General features: G+C 32.7%; 2 protein-coding genes across 3 annotated transcripts; one reads left to right on the top strand and one right to left on the bottom strand.

Moving 5' to 3' along the window:
- Window positions 1-1,722: 1,722 nt before the first annotated feature.
- On the bottom strand, window positions 1,723-13,864 carry LOC133172329 (uncharacterized). Of its 2 annotated transcripts, XM_061307190.1 has the most exons (14): window positions 13,751-13,864; window positions 13,407-13,501; window positions 12,647-12,759; window positions 10,321-10,504; window positions 10,072-10,176; window positions 9,203-9,279; window positions 8,983-9,096; window positions 8,654-8,750; window positions 7,855-8,023; window positions 7,151-7,242; window positions 3,862-4,029; window positions 2,874-2,996; window positions 2,395-2,440; window positions 1,723-2,073 (listed from the first exon to the last, which is right to left on the bottom strand). In XM_061307190.1, coding segments are annotated over exons 1-14 (1,473 nt in total). In that variant the 5' UTR covers window positions 13,839-13,864; the 3' UTR covers window positions 1,723-2,071. The 2 variants fall into 2 exon arrangements, with proteins under 2 accessions (XP_061163174.1, XP_061163175.1); XM_061307191.1 differs by lacking the exon at window positions 2,395-2,440.
- Window positions 13,865-14,063: 199 nt separating this feature from the next.
- LOC133205941 (meiotic nuclear division protein 1 homolog) lies at window positions 14,064-21,709 on the top strand. The gene is made up of 6 exons (XM_061341837.1): window positions 14,064-14,107; window positions 14,347-14,412; window positions 18,629-18,802; window positions 20,665-20,772; window positions 20,904-21,063; window positions 21,548-21,709. Exons 1-6 carry the CDS (start codon window positions 14,105-14,107, stop codon window positions 21,652-21,654), a joined length of 618 nt encoding a protein of 205 aa, XP_061197821.1. The 5' UTR covers window positions 14,064-14,104; the 3' UTR covers window positions 21,655-21,709.
- Window positions 21,710-22,932: the final 1,223 nt, after the last annotated feature.

The following is a 22,932-nucleotide window of genomic DNA, read 5'->3' as shown; positions in this document are numbered from 1 at the left end:
TCAAACCCTGTCAATAAATAAATCTGGTAAAATTTACACACAGTGTGGTTCAATTAAGAACAATATAACGATCTTCTGAACGTGATTAATTTTCTGCCCAGAGTGATATGATCAGGCAACGCTTTAAAAAAAAAGGGGGGGTCATGTATAAAAAAAAGTTGGACTAAACAACTTAAATACCACATGGGGAGGGGGTTGTTCAATCATATTCAACCGAAAAAAGTACAAAAATTGACACGAATAATACACATTAAAGGGAAGGGGGGGGGGGGCAACGTTTGACCGAAAATTTTCAAAGAAAATTAAAAGCGAAAGACTCTTTCTAAAAGTCTTAGGGGTCAGGGCCCCTTCCCTTTCTTAATACAGGCCTGTAGTTCTACAATTAATCCCAAAGAATATCTAAAAGTTGATTTTTACTGCATGTTTACTTGAAAATATAGCCCTGCTATTCAATTGAATTTTAAAATGTATTTTAACATTACATTCCTATGTAAATTTAAATCCCTATCCTTCCGATCTATAGACATGGATATAGCTGCAATTATGTAGCCCTCTCCAATATGTTTATCTGATGTTTTTGGGAGAGGAAAAAAAAAGTAGAGAGGGCTACATTATTGCAGCTAACATGGATATATTTTGAAAATACAATATAGAATTAAAGGTTTTACTAAAGTTTTGTCTTTTTTTGGAATCAGTGGTTCATCATCTGATTTTGAAATGACATCATCCTGTTTTTACTACCTATTTCATAATGGATCTCCTGCTAAGAAACGGTGTATACACTTGACCATTATCCAAGTAAGCTTTGTGGCAATATGATTTTAAAAATTAGACAAGTAGTTCCAGAGAAAATGAAAATGAAAAGGTTTTCCTTGACTTGATTCACTTGAGAGTTGAGCTGTACTAGGATGCTCTAAAACACCCTTAAACTAGAAACGGTGAATCATATACACACTGAAGACATGCTTGAAATTTGCACATATTCAGTCACTGTGATCAGCTGGTGATAAAGGAACCACATCGTTCACCTGAGTCAACTTGGCTCTGCCATCCTTCATTATATTTAACAAACTTAGATTTTCCCTGAAAATTTTTGCCTCCATAATATGACAGGCGTCGAGTAGTGACTTGTCCAAATTTCAATCCCCCCCCCCCCCCCCCCCCCCCCCCACATGGCGGTTCCGAATATCAGTACGACAAGTATGGAATTTCTGTTCTGGAGATTTTTAAAAAGATTTTCCCCTGTATACACGTGTATTATGTACAAACTGTTACTATATTTTAGTCCCACTCTAAGCCCAGAGTCCATAATTCAAAGAAACTCGAATCCACATGACATGCCATGGAAAATGTTTGTTTGTATGTTTGTTTATCGTCCTTTTCGATAGGGCTTCACACATATTGAGATGCCACCAGTTGCCGCTAGAGGGCTGCAATTTTTTTTTTACCTATACTCGGCACTCAAGGCCATTGAGCAGTGCGTGATCTTTTTCGTGCCAGCACCTACTGCAATACGACCTCGGGTTATACGGTCTCATCCGACGTCCCGCAGTGGGACTCGAACCCGCGACGTAACATGAAGCATTGTTCAACACTAATGAAAAACTGACTCTAAACCAGGAAATAATGATTCACTAAAAATCATTTCAGTTGATACATAATCTTTTTATGCTTAATAGCATTTAGTTACCATTTCATTCATAAGAATACAATTTTGTATGTATTTGTCTTTTTATTTATAGTATAATGCATAAATGAATATTCACAAGAGTAAAAAAAAATAATTTGAGAAAAACCTTAAAAAAGATGAGATTGCATCACTAGATTGCAATTGTCATTTTGCTATCAGACACTTGACTCTCTCTACAAATATTTATATATATACAGATATATATGGCACTAAGAACTGTACCCCGTCTGGTACAATTATGCAGAACAAGACATCCATAACAACTGAGCCTTATTTGATATCCTCTGTCCATTCTATAAATGGTACATGTGTTTGACATGATTCAAATTATACAACAGCTTTATTTACAGATTCCATCTCTACGTCATGTTCAAATCTTTCTCCTGCAATAAAAATTTACAATCAGAATATACAAACTCTGCACATCCCTATCATTTACAAATCTACATTATATTCCAGCAGAATTTAATTCAATTTAAAATTATCAAAAACCTAAATCTACATTCAGAAATTCAATCAATGTATATATATAAAAATATATAGGATCTTTCACGTTTTGTAATTGGGAAAGATTTTTACCTAATACCATGTGTGTTGTTTATCCCAGAGCCTTTGGCGTGAGGACAGAAAACACACCAGGAATTAGATAAAAAGCATATCGAATCACAGAAAATGAGAGATTCTTTTATCACATTTTTACCTACATTTGGATGTTTTTTTCCCTTTCCCTTTCTTGTCGGCTGCATTACGCTGTATAACAATGTAAACAATATTACATCGCTAAAAGTAGTGCATACTGACATCAAGGCAAAATGCCCTTTTTAAAGAAGTTGATTCTATAATTTCATTTATTATAAAAATTATATCATTAAAATAATTTTACTTTTATTCTAATGTTTACAAATGTAAACATTTTTTTTTTTAAAAATACTTAATTTGCTTTGATACTAGAATTTAAGAGGTACTGAAATGCAAAGTGTGGGATATAAAATATTAATGACTGTTTCCATTGAATAAAGGGGTAAATTTTATATAGGAAAATATATAAAAACACATTTAAAAAAAATATTATTATGAAATTTACAGTTTATAAAATTATAAATTTTATTTTGATCATGACCTCGTTTAAGAGGCTTCTTATCTGTCTTTAACTCATACTTTTTTTTACACCTCATATTCTTACCTCTTCTCCGTAATACATATCTAGGATGTGGTTAGCACTAGTCCTGATGGCATCATTGTTGTGGTACTCCAGTGCCTCTAACTTGGTTATTCCTTCACACTCCTTCTCAAATATTTCTTTGGCCTGCAGAAATTAACAAAATAATTATAAAGTTAGTGGGGGAGTCAATGACTCCTTCTCATACAAGAGAAAAAAATTTTAAAAATATATATATACATTTATCATGATACCAACTTCTTGGTAGTATTTGATACAATATAAAAATCTTTTATCTGGAATTACCCCATGTGTGATCTAAGTGTTATAATGTTATACATCACTGTTTCAGTTAAATCACACGCCTATTTGCTAATTTCTGGCATATTTGGTATTTTGTCATCAGCCACATGCATAAAAAGCATGGAAATATTTTAAAGAATGACTGAAATTATGTCTGTGCTGTGTAAAATATGTGAAATGGAATTAACACATGGATGGGACAACAAATATGCTAAACCACCTCAAACTGATCATGAATTTTATTTTGAAACCAGTTATGAAAAGGACATCCCGCAAAACAACCATTTATTACGAGTATTCAAGAACGAATTAAATTAGAAAATGTTGTTTGTAATTATAAATAAAATTCATATGCTGTAATGCAGTGCATTTGTGTTATGTATATACATGTACGGTATACAAATGATGAGATAAATATAGAAAGTATAACAATGTTATTTGATCTAAAAAAAATCCATCCCAGTAACCAGTTACTCTTTTGGAAAAGTAAGTGAGTAACCTGTTACTAAAAATTGTCCAATTTGACAAGACTACATAAAACTAATTAAAAAAATTTTAATCGAAAGTTGACATTAACAATTTGAATACAGATACTGTGGAAAAATATTACAAACCTCATTTCCTGCAGTATTTAAAAATTCTTATAAAAATAATGACTAACAGATCATGGGTTGAGTAAGATAAATTTTACTATGTTGTATCTAAATACCTTTGGGATCATTTTCAGTGTCATTTCACACATTGTCAGAGCCAAATTTAGGACTTCTACATCATGGGACTTTAGTGCAGGAGTCACACATTGTAACATTCCAGAGTTGACCAGCTGGGTACAGATGTCCTCACCATGGCAGGCAAGATTACACAATACATACAGAGCCTTAAAAAAATAGTGACACAATATATCTAAGAATCTAATATAAAAGGAATTGAAGATTGATGATAGCTAAGATACAAATACATTATACATATACCTGATCCAGGATTATAATTACATGGTACACAGTAATATCAACCTCCAAGTACAACCAAAATCACTGTTTCATTTATTAATTATTCTATGTCCAGTTAATAATTGGAAATCAATTTATTGTAATAAAAAAGTAAGGAACTCATTATAGAAATGAAAAGGCTTTCAATTATACTACTTCCTGTTGGGACTGGATATGACTGAATGAAATTCAAAAGCCCTCATTTTCATCACTACACCTGTTCTATGTTTCCCTCAGGCCCTGATTTAAAATGTTGTTGAGGAAACATATTCGAACATATTTGGCTTTTCTGTTACATGATGAGAGGTTCATCAGCTAGTCTACTTCACTTGTGAGATTTCTAAAGCTAATTTTTTATTACCTGGTAATCTTAATGTCAGCATGCATAAAATAAAAAATCTCTGAGAAATCATGCCCAGGGGACACAATGAGAAATAAATCGAGAAACAGCGCACTTTTTTGTGCGCAATAAATATACACTTTTTTCAATGGGTGGCACTGTAGCTCTCTGGTCGTCCATCCCAATTTTTTTCAGACCAGCGAGCTACAGATCTGCAGCTAGATTTGAACAAACCTGATTAAACACTACCTGAGGATACTTCCATATAAATATGACTAATCATGGGATTCCTGTTCTTGAGAAGATTTTTAAAGATTTTTCCTAAGTATAATGTAAAACTTTGATTGCCCATTGTAGCCCCACCTTACCCCCGGGGACCGTGATTTGAATAAACCTGAATAAACACTACCTGAGGATACTTCCATATAAATATGACTAATCATGGCTTTCCTCTTTTTTAAGAAGATTTTTAAAGATTTTTCCTATGTTTTCCCTACCCCCATGGGTAATGATTTCAACAAATTTTAATCTTCACAATGTTAGGAAATGTTCACACTATTTTCAACTTTTCTGGCACAGAGGTTTTTGAGAAGGAGATTTTAAAATCCAATTTTTGCTATTTCTTCATTATCTACCCTTGATAGAAAAAAAATTCTTGGGATATTATTCTCTATCATCTGTGAAGGTTTCAAAAAAATCCATAAAATCATCTCTGAGAAATCCTGCCAACAAAAAAAGGGGGGATAATAAAAATATTAATGAACAATACAATCAATAAATTAAGGTCTTCTGTCTGAAACAAAAAACCTTTAAAATGGTCTCTTAAAAAGGAGGTACATTTTGCTATATGTGTTTATATATTAGGGGTTCAGTGTACATTGTAAAATAAAACCAGAAGTCTCTGATGAGACTGTAGCTCTACTGGTTGTATTTATAAAGGAAGATAAAAGTAGCACTTGGACTTGAAACTTTGCAACAGCAATAAATAGAATAATGATCCTTGGTTTAGTCTCTTTTTGGCAAGATTTATTATTATATCAGACTAAAACTGTAGGAGGAGTAGCCTTTTAAAACAATTTTACTGAAATTTTGATTTAAGTAACCATGGCAACATCATTCAACAAAATCAAAAAACAATAACACCAATTATGTATCTCTGTAGTCTACTTGTATGCCACATTATACTGAAATAAGACAAAAAGTGTAGGAGGAGTAGCGTTTTGAAAGTATTTCAAGAAAATTTCTATTTTTAGTAACCATGGCAACACCGTTCATCGAAATCAGAAACTGGTACAGAGAATTATGTATCTTAGTGTAGTTTACTTGTATGCTAAGTAATACTAAAATCAGACCAAAACTGTAGGGGTAGCATTTTGAAGGTATTTCAAAGAAATTTCTATTTTTAGTAACCATGGCAACAATGTTCATCGAAATCAAAAACCGATACATAGAATTATGTATCTTAGTGTAGTCTACTTGTTTGCCAAGTTATATTGAAATCAGACCAAAACTGTAAGAGGAGTAGCATTTTGAAAGTATTTCACAGAAATTTCTATTTTTAGTAACCATGGCAACACCGTTCATTGAAATCAAAAACCGATAAACAGAATTATGTATCTTAGTGTAGTCTACTTGTGTGCCAAGTTATATTGAAATCAGACCAAAACTGTAAGAGGAGTAGCATTTTGAAAGTATTTCACAGAAATTTCTATTTTTAGTAACCATGGCAACACCGTTCATCGAAATCAAAAACCGATATACAGAATTATGCATCTTAGTATAGTCTACTTGTGAGACAAGTTATATTGAAATCAGATCAAAACTGTAGGAGGAGTAGCATTTTGAATGTTTTTCACAGAAATTTCTATTTTTAGTAACCATGGCAACACCGTTCATCGAAATCAAAAACCGATATAAAGAATTATGTATCTTAGTATAGTCTACTTGTGTGCCAAGTTATATTGAAATCAGATCAAAACTGTAAGAGGAGTAGCATTTTGAATGTTTTTCACAGAAATTTCTATTTTTAGTAACCATGGCAACACCGTTCATCGAAATCAAAAACCGATAAAGAGAATTATGCATCTTAGTGTAGTCTACTTGTGTGCCAAGTTATATTGAAATCAGATCAAAACTGTAGGAGGAGTAGCATTTTGAAAGTATTTCACAGAAATTTCTATTTTTAGTAACCATGGCAACACCGTTCATCGAAATCAAAAACCGATAAACAGAATTATGCATCTTAGTATAGTCTACTTGTGTGCCAAGTTATATTGAAATCAGACTAAAACTGTAGGAGGTGTAGCATTTTGAATGTTTTTCACAGAAATTTCTATTTTTAGTAACCATGGCAACACCGTTCATCGAAATCAAAAACCGATACACAGAATTATGTATTATATTGAAATCAGACCAAAACTGTAGGAGGAGTAGCATTTTGAAAAATTGTTTACAGACGGACGGACAGACAGACGGACGGACGACGGACACATTTCTATCACATAAGCTCTTCTGGTCTCTGACCAGTAGAGCTAAAAAACTAAAAAATTTTAAAAATGTGCATTGTATTCCCATTAACATGTACATCGTTAATCAAAAAAGATCACTAGATTCCAAAATTATAAATGTTTTATTACTTAAGTCAAAGAAATTTTATTTAATTCCCTTACCTCTGTTTTGATGTCAAATGCTGCAGGCACCTGCTCCAGGACATGGGGTAGGATTGGGCCAAATGCAACTTCCTTACACACTCCAAGATCACCTGATAACAAGGTAAATAGAAATGTTCTAATGAGTATTTCAAAGTTAGAAAAATTAATTCTTCTAATCTAAATCCCATATATTGTCCAAATGACAGTGACTTTTAGTCAACACAGACCATCTAGACAAGGGCATTCAGTGGTCAAGGATGACATTCCTTCTCTATGTACAAATAGAATTTACACTTCCAAATCATGTGACCTTGACCTGATCAATTCATCTTGATCTAGAATCACGGTACCCTAAGTAAGTATGATCTTCTAATGTTCCCCATTTATAAAACTATACCTAGACATGAAGTGGGACAGACAGACATGGAGATTCCTATCCACACCAAGATTCTGTTTGTATACAATTATTTATCAATAAAAATTTTTGTTTAAAATTTATCAATTGCGATAAATGCAGAAACAAACTCGTGACTAAAAGGATCCACAGTATACAAACATATATTCCACATTTTCACTTTAACTACAGTGAATATGTTAATGTATATGACATTTATGCAATTTACATGTATGACTTCCATTGTTTTCAAGTTTACAATTTATAACAGAGATTTGCAATTTTGTCATATCCAGTACACAATTATATCTTAACAATATAGGTTTACCTGTCATGTTGGAGAGAACCCACAAGGTTTCTTTGCGAACATGTCGAAGGTCAGAGGTCATGTATTTACAGAGACTTGGTAGCAACTCAGCATTCTGTTTGGCCTCAACAGTGTACTGATCTGGTCCACTGCATATGTTTCCAAGACAGCGAAGCAAAGGGGTCACGACCTGATGACCAAATATTTTTATGTTTTTATGAAAATGAGATCTTTTCTTTTTCTAATAGATATCAAAAAAATGAATGTAAAAGATGATGTGTCCCAGCATGTATTACAATGAATTCAAATTTTGATTTTCAATTTCTACCCTAAGGTCAACTTTGAATTTAAAGAGCAGCCATAAAGAAACTAATATTGTAAATGTGGTACATTAATATTAAATTACCGAGTTTTTCAATTTCTTCATTATAATAATCTCTTGAGTGAAAAACCTCAATGATCTACCTTTTTATGATACTGACAATTGAACACACTGATGATCATAGCCAATCATCATTTTCATCAATGGTTCTACATCAATGTATTCATACTGAAGTAACCCCTGCTACATTCTAACATAGTATCTTTGCAAATTATACAAAACCTAAAGTTTTAATGCAAGAGAAGCAGGCTCAATGAACTTTCTTCCCCATCCTACCTTTATATTATATAATAATATAACATTGTTTTATGTATATACACATATGTACACATTCATTACTATTTTTGATTCTTAACATTGTTAGAATTAATTAAATAACATTTCATGTTAACTTCATTAAACTGCATACAAGTGTCCCAGCTTCTGTGTTTATCATACCTGAGCTTTATGAGGCATTATGTCTGACAATGTCACCAATAAACTAACAGTTTTAGTTATTACACCATTTGATGACATTTCCTCCAAGAAGAGTCCACTTAAAAATAAAAAAAAAAATCCTTTGTAAAACATGCAGTTCATGTCCATCATTTAAATGAATCTCAATTTGACCTTAATTTTTATATTTTAAGTTAGAAAATCTGTGAGAAGAAGGTCAAACACAGATCATTCTTTTGCAAATAAATACATGTACATGTGTATATGGGATGAGGCAATATAGTAAGATAACACTTTTAAACAACCACATTTTTAAGTTACTGATGTCTTACCTAGTTGCAAGATAAGTGAAGACCCATGATACCTCTGCCAAAACATCTAGATTTTCTGGTGAGTAGGAGAAATGTCGAAGAAGATTAGGAATGACGGAGGCCTGAACCATCTCCCTAAATACAGATATCACAGAAAATGTACAGAAATAAATCATTCAGTCTAATGTATTCTGATAGGGTTTTATTTTACAAACTTAAGAGATTTTGGAGAGTGACTTACTTGCAGTCTTCCACTGATTCTTTTGCCAGATTTGATAGAGCAAATGCTGCAGACTGAACAACTGATGAATGTGGACTCTGTGTGAAAAAAGAAAAAAAAACATCAAGGAAGCTCTAAACACTGAAGAGTTTTAATTCTATGGTACATGTAATTTTATGTGATTTGAGTGATCGCCCTCTGATGTAAAATGGATTAAATCGAAATCTACAGTAAATGACATAATCTGAAATAAACTAGCGGTAGTGTGAGCACCGCACTCACAAAATGATACCCCTTACTCCCACATTCCTAGCCAATGTGTTCAGGTGAGAGATGTGGCCCATGGGCCTCTTGTTTGCTGTAGGAACCCCCAAATTTCTGTCCAATCGAAATGTAAAACATGAGAAGCACAATGGCACCAAGAAATAAAGATTCTGTGAAAGTTCCCCCCTCCCCAATTTTGTAGAAAGAATGGCATGTCCATGTTTTCATATGGAAAACCCCAAATTTCTGTAACATTAAAACCAAAAAGGTTTAATACCAAATGTGCTTGAGAGTAACAAGATTTTTCTTGAGCACAACAAACCCTCATCATGCAGGATCAGAGCAATATTCAACCTACTAATAAAGATCTACCATCCAATTTATAACGATAGTCTTACATATTATTCACAGTCTTTATCTGCATCTTCTCATATCCTTTTTTTATGACAAAGAATTTTTTCTAGGAGGGATTTGTATACGCTTACATATTTACTATTATACATAGAAAAAAAATAATGTAAAAAAAAATTTAGCCCTACCTAAATGAATGACAGTTAGCTTATAAAAATTAAAATAATTTACATGTAATACAATGTAGATATTAATACAGTTTCAGCACCACTTACCTGTAGGAGTTGTACTAGTGGTGGTATGACTCCTTGTTTCTGTAAAATCTCTCTACATTCCGCACTATCCCCTGCTAAATTCCCCAGAGCCCAGGCACTTTGGTCCTTCACAAAGGAAAATGTACTCATAAATCATCAACTTTATTAAAACTTTAAATATGTTTAAATTATCATTTAGCATTAGATACCAAACATTAATCAAAAAATTGTATTAAGTACTATTTTAGCAATGAATGTTTCACAATTAACCTGTAACTGATGGACACCACTGCTTAGATAGGTAATCAGGTATGGCGCCACATGTTTGCAGATGGCCATTTCATGTTCCGCAGTTCCTCCAGAGATGTTCGTAATACACCAAGCTGCCTCAAGTTGTTGTTCAGAGTCCTTTCCAGTGTAAATACCAACAAGAGTGTCCAAGGCATTTTCAACCCTTTCAGAAAAGGATCATAATTATGGAAATAACACAGAAAACATCCTAAAAAGGTTAAAATCTTATTTTCTAGTATAAAATTATACAATGTAGTTAAAACCTGATCCAGTTTAAAGTTTTAAAGTTCAATAAACAGCTTATGTGTGTTCTTCAGAATAGTGAGCACTCCCCCCTTGTGAATAATAAAACAAACCTTAATCCTTTGCTAGCACTTGCGTGCAATATCAGTCATAGATGTTAAGTTTTAAAGCAAAATTTTAAAGCAATGTTGAATGTACATTAGGGGTGAAAGGTACGCCTCATTCACTATATGATACATACTCAATAATTTTGTCTTGGTACAGTTATTTTCAATACGATATATTTTGATAATAGGAAACAAATTCAATGTAGTTTTATGTTTTCAATCACGAAATCTAGTCACATAATTTACTTGCAAATTGACTACAAGAAACTGATTAAAATGATTTGACTGTTAAAGATTAATTTACAAACCATCAGTCCTCAAAAATTTACGCTTATAATACTTAATTATGCCAAGTAACATGTTTTTACCTATGCTAAACTGACTGAATAACGATCCTGACCAAAAAATGAACTGAACTGAAAGTGGAGATTTAATTTGCACTGTGTATCAAACTGAGAAAAAATACCGCAGTGAATCGATACCGCGGTGAACCGTTTCACTCTTAATGTACATGTATTTGACATTCCGAGGCAATCTCATTTTTCTAACTCTTAGGGTTCTTGCTTTTGTTATGAGCTTTATTTTGCAATAGAGAGGAATATGAGTAAGAAGCTTGGTTAATATAGTATAATCCATCTATATCATGTACATACTCTCTATTATAATTATTAGGAGAAATGATTATTGGAAAAATAACACATTCAAGTCGGAAAAAGGGTACCTTTCTGAATTTGGAATGGGTCCTTTGAATGGCCCCATGCAATTATAGACATTTGACAGTCTTGAAGAATCTTTATTTTAAGCTTAACAACATACATGCCAACTTTTTAAAATCTCCTTGGGGGAGATTGCACGTAACGACATTTTTCAAAGGTCTAAATTCGCGGCATTTTGTCGTGAAAATAAGTATTTGTTGGGTTTTTTTTTTAATATTAGTCTAATACCTTGTATCATATATTATCACTACTTCAAAAAGTTTTTTTTCTCTATCAACTTCAACAAAAACACACTATTATTTGGAATTTAAAAAAGGAAAATTTTAATCAAAATTATTTAATATGTTAATATAAAGATCAACATTATCCCCCTGCCCTATGCAATGTCATACACATACAGATTATTACATGGATAGGGATGTTAAACTTAATTACAAATAAGCTAGAGCAAGTTACTAAAAGAGTTCATGCAGTAACTGTCTTTGTCTATCGGTAAATTACACATTTTATAAAGCTACTAAGTCATCACAGACACACAATTTGTATTTTTTTTTAATCAAAGGGAATACTAAGAAGAAGTCACTTTTAATGTTTTTCATACAAAGTCTGTAAAAGGCCTTCATTACTTTTTGTAAACCACTCCTGGAATTCTGCTAAGAAACTAACGGTTTGTACTTGCAGACGCATCTTTTCAAGTTGGATTTTGGCAGTGTCTTTTCCATGATCAATGACGTAGTTGTAATTATAGTGCGCAATGCCGTATTTCCTAAACTTGAAAACCTTTTATTAACAGCTTATATGTATATTGTCAAATTTTGCTGTGAAGTGTGAACTCGTCACAAGTTTGTATCCTGTCGTGTGTATTTCTAAAATTTCCACATCTGGCATGATTGTCTAGGTTAATATACACTGTTAATGAGAATCGTGAGCAATTAAAGCCACAGTAATGACTGGTAGCACAGTTGACACCTTGTTGATTACCTGTTATCAGCGGCAATAAACAGATATCTACCGATAAACATTCGAACTGCCATCTTTTTTCACAAGGAAATGCGGTATTATTCAAAGCGGATCGGTAAAAAATCCGGAATTCCTAAAAATCGGTAGAAATGGGATTAAAAAATAAATCGGTAGACAAGCGGTAGATGGGGTTAAAAATCGGTAGACTCCCGAAAAAATCGGGAAAGTTGGCATGTATGTAACAATAGTTACCAGTACTAAAGCTACAACTGAATTTACTTGAAAAATGTATCAATAAAAGCTGATCCCTGGGAAAATGCTTGTCGAAGTGTCTTCAGGTTTTCTAGTCTATGAGCTCCTGGTTTCTGCAGACTTTTTGTTGCCTTTGTGACCTGTAATGTTGAATTGGAATATAAACTGCTCATCAAAACAGCAATATTATCATACTAGTGTTTTCCACACCACTTTTAAAAGCTACCCTGTGACCTATCGTCAACATATTGGGATATTGGGAATAGTTTGCTGATCAAGCTACTTTATGGGATGGTTTCAGAAATTTCTGGTGTCAGTGTCTAATGTAATAGCTGCATGATGCTTTTAGCACAATATGATGATTTAATTTCAATGGGAAATTCTGACAGTTTGGGAAATTTTACATAGAAGGAATCAACCATGCACTGGTGGATTTAGAAGGGGGGAGGGGCAGCCTCCCTCCCCCCTTTTACACAAAAATATACATTAGATTAATAAATCCATTTTTTGGTGGGATATTGCAATAATTATACGTAAAATATAGCTAAAATAAGTCAAATAAAACTGTTCCCCAAAACACCTGAGAGCTTCTAGAGGATTCCCCCTTGTATCCCCACCCCAAGTCCCAAACTGGTTGGCCCCCAGGCCCTTTTCAAGAACTCTGGATCCACCTGTACTGCTACGCTTTGCTACACTGCAACTATATAGGATGTATTCTAACTGATGTGAGGGCTTGTACCAAGACACAGATTATTTTAACCAATTAAAACTTTACACACAAACTTACATCATCATGTGAGATTTCATCTGTCAGTTCATCACCATCAACATAGCGAAATCGTTTTGAACTAAGAAGTTTCTCTTTTCTGTCCTTTCGAAGGGCTGAAATACAAGAACACAACCATGCATCAATCAATTTGATGAACTGAATGAATAGCTTGAATAGCTAAATAAAGCTATATAGCTAAATCAAGAGATTGTGTCGGACCTGTTCAGTTGTTTATTTCTGCCCTAGGTTTAGATCTAGTCATAGAATATAAACACCACCTGCAGGGTAATTTGAAGGGAGAAAGCGTATGTGTCACCCCTATATTTTAAGTCTCCAAAACACTTACTTATTAATTATCTTACCTAATTCTTCTGCTTTATGTCTCTGTCTTATATTAGCCACATTCTTAGCTCTATTTTTGTACTGGGACTTTCGATCCATGCCGCTCATTATGATGCTGTTGATTTCGAGCCCGACACAATCTGGTGTCATTTAAAGGAAACATTAAAAGTACTTCAAAAATGCAGAAATATTTTATAAAAATTTAATGTTTTAAATATACACATTGTGAACCTAGTGCTATCCGAGCATATGAAACGCTGATATGTAGACTTATTTTCAATATTTATTTTTTAAATCGGGAACGGCATTTTTAAAAATGAAAGTAGACGAGGAAGAATAGCGCCAAATTCGAAGAAGTTCTGATCAATTAAAATATGGTATGATGGTAACAATGATGAAGTTATTCCCTGCAATATAAACAGAGTTTAAACTGTCTGTGCGAATTGCAAAAACTTACAGAAATTCGCAGATTTTTTTTTTCATTTTAGACAGATAAAAATTAACAGGTTATAAGTTACTGTTTGAGCAATTGAGAATATCAAAACATTCCTCTCAAAACTCTGCATGAGATCTTTAATAAATCAAGTACCATTTACTCCCATTGTTTTTATTTTAGTCTAAGAAGCGTGGATTAAGTGTGGAAGAGAAAAGAAGCAGAATGATGGATTTCTTTTATGAAAAAGTAAGTCAGTTGTGCCCTGTAGAAATAAACATCATTAAAAAAAATTCATCTTTAAAAGCTTGCATTATAATCTTCTAGGTAGCAATAAATATGTGAATTCTTATTCTCAAATTTGGCATAAACAGGTGTGGATCCAGGATTTTGCTTTAGAGGGGGAGCTATAGACGACTTTCACATTTACTAAAGTTATTTCCCTTTGCGGGGTCAATCTGGGATCAACCGGTGTAAAGACACTGTTTTCCCTCTGTAACATTACCAATTTTACGGGGCAATGTCTTATAAATGAATTTGTTCATTATTTTTTTTATGTTGCTCCATACTATGGCAATACAAGAATGGTATGGAGGGTAATTGTTTTCAACAATCCAGACTTGTAAGTTTGTAAATCCAAAGTTGCAATATTGTATCAGTTTCATAGATTACATTTATAGTATATAATATTCCAACATCCAAGCATGTAGTTTTGAAAATACAACTGTGTTAACTTTGAGTTTATACAATGAATGTGTGTAAATCGAAATTCGACAATTAAATGTGCAAACTTTACATTTGTAGACTTGTGAATTGTCTTTGTATTTCATTTAGAGCGCGGTGATACAGATTCCGGAAAACAAAGTTTACAATATAAAAAATACACACATTAATAGTATAAATCATGGCCAGTGATGATTCTGTTCTGATGTTAAAAAAACAGTTTAGCGGTTCCACTAATTTGAGTCCAAGAATCCGATAGTTAGGAGTGTTTTGTGATATTTCAGTACTTTCTATTTTGCTTTTATGCTAAAATAAAAATAATACCTTTGTTTCCCCTAACGCGACTGACCCGATTAAATTTCGCAGACTGAAAAGTTTTTTTGCTAAGATTATTCACATATTTTTTTAATATTTATATCAACTTTTATAAAATGCAATTTCATCAAAATCTGTTTTTATCAGAAAGGCTGATTTTGTTCTGGTGTGATTTTTCAAGTATTTGTTGGAAACAAAGTGGCTTCCACATGTGATCACAGAGTAGTTTTGTTATAAAACAACAGCAACGTATCAGCCTTATGCCTTTAGCTTATTAGAATCTGACACTCTTAAAACATTTCGTTAAGAAAATATACCATGGCTAATTAAAAGTGTTTCGGTGGTATTTACAAACTTGTCTTTTAAAATTACGGTACAGAGTAAGCATGGTAAAGTCTGTCTCACTAGCAGACAAGCTAGGGGCTGCAAATTTATATCTATACTTGGCATGCAGGGCGACTGAGCAGTAAGGGATCTTTTTCGTGCCAACACCTACTGCGACATGGGACCTCGGTTTACCAGTCTCAACGTCCTGCAATTGGATACGAATATGGAGCCTCGGTTTATATGGTCTCATCCGAAGGACCAGTCTCCATGTCCCGCAGTGGATTCAAACCCGAGACGTAAGGATCAGCTCCTTATTTCTCGACTCTTGAGCAGACGCTCTAACCAGTGCGCCACTCTGGTGAGCAGACGTCAAGTGTTTGGCTCTTGAAGATTTGCTGCTTCTTTAAACTGCGTTAAATTTTTGAAGGGCTCCAAACTTAGACTTGTACTTGGCAATATTTACATATACCACTGAGCAGTGAGGGATCTTTTTCGTGCCAGCATCTACTGTGACACTAGACCTAAGTTTTTACGTCCTCATTCAAAGTTGCTGTGAGAAAAAAATATTTACCTACCCAACTTGAGAATTTAGGGTCGGGTTAGGGGAAACAAAGATATTTTTGATGATGGCCTTATCTATTTACTATATGCATTTATAGCCAGGTCAGGATGCAAAAGCAGTTGAACAAACTGTCACACCTCAATTCTTAACACTCATTTAAACCTATTTTTGGCTTGCTAAAGCCCATATTTTGTCAGCTCCTAGACCTGCAACCAATTTGAGATATTTTGGCCAGTTCACAGAATCATCACTGATAAACTGAAAGTCAACAAAGTTGTATTTTCAAAACTACATGCTTGGATGTTGGAATATTGTCTACTTACAAATGTAACCTATGAAACTGATACGATTGCAAGTTTGGATTAGTCTGGATATTTGAACACGATTATCCTCCATAGAATGGATCAAAATTGTTTGATACAGTTTAAAGTTAAAAAATATTTACAGGTAATTTGCAAAGGATATAGTGAGAAAAATGAGTGTTATGCCGACAACAGGAGATATCTCTATGAATGTGAAATATATCTATTAGATAGTAGGGGTGTAATGATTGATATACATGTAACTGCTTACCACAATGCCCCAAATTACTGCACTGTATCACAGTATAAAAATTGTATACCTATGTTTCAGAATATATAAATTTTAAGCAAATTATGCTATTTATTTTTAATTTAACCTAATAAAAGTGATTTTCTTTATTTACTTATGCTGTTTATATTAGGTCACCTGAGTCACTCAGGTGATCTATTGCAATGTGTTTTTGTCCGTCAACGTGCATCATACGTCGGTTGTAAACTTTGAACATTTTCTGCTTCTTTTATACTGCTGAACCAATTTCAACCAATTTTGGTATAGAGCATCTTTGGGCAAAGGAGGACAAAAATTTTCAACATCATGGTTCCTTTGGAATATTCTGCTTATCATTATAAATCTTATTTTCCTCAAATGAAATATACTATGCTCTTGCATGGAAGTTGTTTAGTTGATACTATTTATTTCTTTGAATAGTTGTAAAGGACAATGATGTCATAATATGTATTGGCTATACCATGTCATGGGTACTTATTATGTATATTAAAAAGTAAGTTTAAACCTTCTCTGTATTGTAATAGAAAAACCTTTTATTATATTTTCAACAGTGAAATACTGTGATGTATTTACTTAGTATTGAATAAAAGTGATGTTCTCTCACAGTGTGAAAGGATATCAAAATGGTATTCTGTCATAGTGTGCAACAGACCCCTATTTCTCTATCCCCCAAACTTTGTTGTTAGATGACACATAAAGAGCAAGAGCCACTTAGGGCCTTTTTTGGCCCTGAGAATTTCTGAAAAATCGAAACTGCTCAGTTTTGGTTGAAAATGCAGTATTTATAACTTGGACCCTTGGTGACTTTGTATCTATTGAACATGACGTAATTTTCTCTCTAGTCAATGCATTATGACATCATAAAATGCGTCATTTTCCCCATTTCCTCTAAATTCCCTTTAAAATGGCCAAAGGTTGAGGTATTTTTTCAATATTTCATATACAGCACAACCTCTGATCCAAAATATGCAATTAAATAATGAAAGATCTGTTTCTTAAGATCACAAAACATGTTTTAATTTTTGGATCGTGGGCTGTGCTCATATTTTAATTCTTTGCTGGTGGTAGTCAAATACGCATGTTTTCTTCAAAATTCAAGAACATTGCATTTTCTCAAAGCCTGTTTTCCAATACCTGGATTCTCAAAAAAAAAAATTTTTTTATAGGAAATGAAAGCATTAAGACTCTACTTTATTTTGATATATGAAATGGGACAGAGGGTGATAGTAAATTAATTGATATAAGGACAGGGCCATTTTATGCATAAAGTGAACCTAGCTCTTTATGTCTTGTTTTGATACATATACATTGGTTTTATTCTTATTGTAGAATGGTGTAACTCTTCTCTTTTACTAATATAAGTACAAACTTCTGGTTATTGAAGGTTCTGCCATAATACACTAAAAAATAAAACTGTTTATAAATCTAAATTAAATGAGATGGCTGATAGTGCATAATGCACACAAAAGTATCAAGTCTTCACTCGTATATCTACATGCAGTCTCATCAAACTTTTTAAAAAGTACTGGGTAGTAACTAAGTTTTCAGACTACTAATACTACCGGTACTAATACTAATAAAATAAATATGATTATTTACTGTACTCTGGAATCATTTAAACTCATGGGGGTCAACGTAAACACCAAAATTTTATTGATTTGATGGAGAAGCAATTTCATTGATAACTTGCTTATACAGAAGATTCAGTGAATTGATACACTGAATGTTCAGGGGAAAGTAAATTTATGTTTAACAGTGATTGACCCATAAAATCCATGAATCCAGTAAATCGATATACTGAATGTTCAGGTGAAAGTAAGTTTATGTTTAAGGGTGATTGACTCATAAAATCCATGAACATTGGGCCTCCATGAAAAATGATGATTCCAAAGTATTAAGCAATATTAAACAAATCTATAATCTCTTAATCTAAATATATCTTTATAGAAGGACTTTTTCCAACTTAAGGAATTGGAGAGACTATGTCAAAAAGAGAAGGGGATCACTTCAATGTCTGTCAAAGAAATTCTCACCAGCCTAGTTGATGATGGAATGGTTGACACAGATAAAATAGGAACATCTGTGTATTTCTGGGCCTTTCCCAGTAAAGCGAGTCAAAATGTAAGTTTTGGTTGACACAGGTAAAATTGTAACATCTGTGTATTTCTGAGCTTGCCTCAGTAAAGCAAATCAAAATGTAAGTTTTGGTTGACACAGATAAAATTGGAAAATCTGTGTATTTCTGAGCCTTTCCCAGTAAAGGGAGTCAAAATGTAAGTTTTGGTTGACACAGGTAAAATTGTAACATCTGTGTATTTCTGGGCTTGCCTCAGTAAAGCAAATCAAAATGTAAGTTTTGGTTGACACAGATAAAATTGGAAAATCTGTGTATTTCTGGGCCTTTACCAGTAAAGGGAGTCAAAATTTAAGTTTTGGTTGACACAAAAAAAAATTATAATATCAGTGTATTTCTGGGCCAACCCCAGTACACCAAGTTAAAATGTAAATGATATGTTTTTTGAAATGATCTGAAAGAAAGTTTGTGCGTGGATCCTTTTTTTAATGAACAGTTTAAAAGTGGAGTTTTTATAATGCAGCTTTAATTTCATAGTTTTAACTGGTATTATTGTACTGCTTATTTAATTCCTTGTGACATGAATTCTACGTGTCCAGGGAAGGAAGTTCTCAATATATTATACAAGGAAGATCTTATATCATTGAAAATCTAGTTAGATAAAATTTATATCCATGTGTACTTATATTCCGTTCAACTAGATAGCACTTATAGCATACTTCTCTCAATTTGTCTTTTTAGAGACATATCCTCTGAAAATTTTAAGTTATTAAAGGGTTTTTTTTTTTTGGTGAAATTTTAAGTTCAGCCCATTCTTGTAAAATATTCATAGAATGGAAGAATCTATTACACTTTTATTGGGATTTGCAAATCTATAAATACATGAATTTTAAATTGTTTTACCATTCTTTCCTAAAGACACCCTTTAAAAAGCTTCATTTCATATTTCTTAATGTCAAACACCATGAACATTTGGCAGATTGAAATAAATTTAGATTTAATTTATTCTACCTTGCTCCAGAATGCACCTTTTCAAACAAAAAAAAAAGAAAAAAAAGAAATGAATTAAATTGAAATCCAAGTTATTTCTTGTGTACAGAATAGCAGGAGGACAGACGGATAGGCAATGTAGATGAAAATGTAACTTCCTCCAAATGTCATTAGTAGAGTTAGTATAGTAGCAAAATTATATGAATGAAATAATTTCCAAGACATTGTATTTCTTTTGTTATTGACTAGGTTTCACCACAAACATTTTAAACCTTAATTTATGTAAAATTTGCATGTCCAAATGAAAATTCACTTCAGTATTCCTTCTTGTAAATGCCTCAGTTTGATGGCCAGATCAGAATTATACATTATTCCATATTGAAGGAAATGACATTCTTTTGTACAGTTTTTTTAAGAAAGGTAAAATATGATACAAAGACAACTGTAAATGTCAAAAGAAAGTTATTTTGCTGACACTTGAAAAAAAAAACTTTTTTGGGTGGATGGATTTTTTTTTTTTTTTTTTTTTTTTTTTTTTTTTATACACATTTTTATTATGGGGTTGTTAATGGGTAGTATATTAAATATAGGTAGCAGTTTCCAGCTAAGAAACCTCAGTTTAAGTCTGTTATTTCCAGATTGAATTTGGAGGTCACTGAATTCTGGAACACAATTGGTGATGTTTTATCCACTTTGCTGATGATGCAAATGTTAAGTTAAACATGCCTAACTGAAATATTTGCAGAAGCAAATTGCATTTAAGCATAATGTTTATAATGTTTTAACTTTTTATGATAATATGTTCCTAGGTGACAAGGTTCCTTTTATTGCAACCAAAAGTTTCAGTGTCACAATTGAGAGTCATTTTCTCAGTAGTGCAAGCAATACCTTTCATGTTGTTTATGTATTTTTTTCCTAGCGAAAACGAAAACTTGATGATTTAACAAATAAGATTAAAGAATTGGATGAAAGAAAGCAGTTTTTGGAGGACAGTGTAAAGAAAGCCAAAGTTGGCAAAGAAGATTCTGTGAGTTTTTCTCAAGTTTATTTTGTCATTATGCATGTTTCAGTATAGTTGGTCATGATTTGTGACTTTATACATGTAGGGATAATTAATTTTGTAGCAGCCATTAATGTAAATTACTTTATATATTATAGGATAAAAGATCTGAAATACTCTCAGAGTTGGAGGAGAAAAAACAGGAAAAAGCCTCTTTACAGAAGGAAATTGAAAAATATCGGGAATGTGATCCTGAGGTGTTAGAAGCAGTAATCAAACAAACTGGCGAGGCTAAAGAGGCAGCTAATCGCTGGACAGGTATGACATAAAAAGTTAAAAAGATTCTCTTACACTAATGGATAGGAAGTTATGAATGCATGTTATGGAGACTTAAATTTACTTAAAAAATCCAAGTCCAAGCCTGTGGGTTGAGGCTAGGGCCCAACAGAATTATAAAATCTTCACAGGATATAAGGGGAAAAAATTTTGATGAAGAAAAAACATCAAAGTCAAATTATTATTCTATCAATTCTAATCAAATTCGATCAATACCTTGGGCTTAAAAAGGCAGTGACGTGCTTATATTTACATCACACTGAACAGTCAAACAGTGAGATAGGCTGTATATTTCATACAAGAACAAGCATTAGCAGAGGAAATTTCACCGAGTTTAGTTGGTGAAAACATTGCTTACTATGATCATTAAGTTAATTTTAGTCAAAATGAAGGGGAGAAGGACACTTGCTGAAAGTTTAAATTTCTGTGAAATATAATTGCTCACATTCTGTACTCTCTCTTGCAGATAATGTTTTCTCCATTAAGTCTTGGATTAAAAACAAATTCCAGTTTGAAGAAAGTGTGATTGATAAACAGTTTGGAATTCCAGATGATTTTGACTATATTGAATAATACTTCATATAAATAGATGATTGTTACTGTTATATTAAAAATGCTTGATGTGATATTTTTATGTTTGCTGTTTTTTTTTCAAATAAAACACTTCATGACAGAAAAACGAGTAATTCTACAATCGAGCAATAATTTGTTTGACCAGAACACCTGCATTTGTCAATTAATACATATGCAGTGAATTCCGATTTGATTAGATAAAGCAACATCAAAATTTTGAAAGAAAGAATATATAAAGCAACATCAAAGTTTTGAAAGAAAAATTCTACTTTTAAAATTTCTATCTAAATGAATGATAAAATGGATAGATATAAGTAATAAAATCTTTAATTTACACCTATGAATGTTATCATGAAACAAGTATCCCCCCCTTAGTTCAATAGCTATTATCACAGGCACTTGGGGTATGGATCCCCCCCCCCCTTTTACATTTTTTTTCCTTTTTAAATCTTGGGTCGAGGCACCTTTTTCCTATTTTTATATTCTAATATACACTATATGTTATGTTTGACGTCAGTGGGCGGGGACTATTGAAATTGACATGTGAGGGTAATTTAAATCTATTAGTCTACATTTTTAAAATCTAAATTTACAATTTTATTTCAAAATGAAATGGAAATATAAGGAATCACTGTCTAGTTAGTAGAGTATGCCAGGGACATCAACGATAGTTGGAAACGTGGGATAATTTGTGCATAACGGGCTTCGCCCGTTATGCAAAGGAGATGGGCGAACATAGCGTGCAGAAAGCCTATAGCTTCAGATATATAAAAATCATGTTCAGTTTGTGCATTTAGTATTTAGAGTAAAGTTCTCATTATTGAAATTTATGAAATTATGATAAACAAAACTTTTCTGAGGAAAACTTTCTCGGCAAAATTTATTCTTTTATTAAAAAAAATAAATGTGGTATTCGTGGGGTTCGAACCCTAGCAATAAAAATCCTGAGTATCATTTTCTTTCGAGACTAGCACGCTAACCACTAGACTACACAAGTACTGATTAAGGGTGGCATTTAAATCATGTTTGTGATATGATCCTTGACTTAATGGACTTAAGTATTTCTCGAAAAGATGCGAATGTTATGTCATAAAAGTATATTTTTAAGGTATAGTGGGTCATTGCTCCATATTTTTGGTAACCAAAAAATGTATATTTTCATGCAAACTTTGAGGATTAACTTTCAAAAAGGTGGAGCGAAGACCCACTCATATCGAAAAATAGTGTTATAGTATTAGAAAACGACTCTTTTTGCCCGCTTTAGTGTGTGTCTAATAT

Source organism: Saccostrea echinata, unplaced genomic scaffold (assembly GCF_033153115.1).
Source record: "Saccostrea echinata isolate AGI-Se365-2 ecotype Australia unplaced genomic scaffold, CSIRO_AGI_Sech_v1 ptg000054l, whole genome shotgun sequence".
In the NCBI taxonomy this organism is placed as follows: Eukaryota; Metazoa; Mollusca; class Bivalvia; order Ostreida; family Ostreidae; genus Saccostrea; species Saccostrea echinata.
The sequence above is the reverse complement of the archived record's forward strand: the minus strand, read 5'-3'. Positions and strand labels throughout refer to the sequence as shown.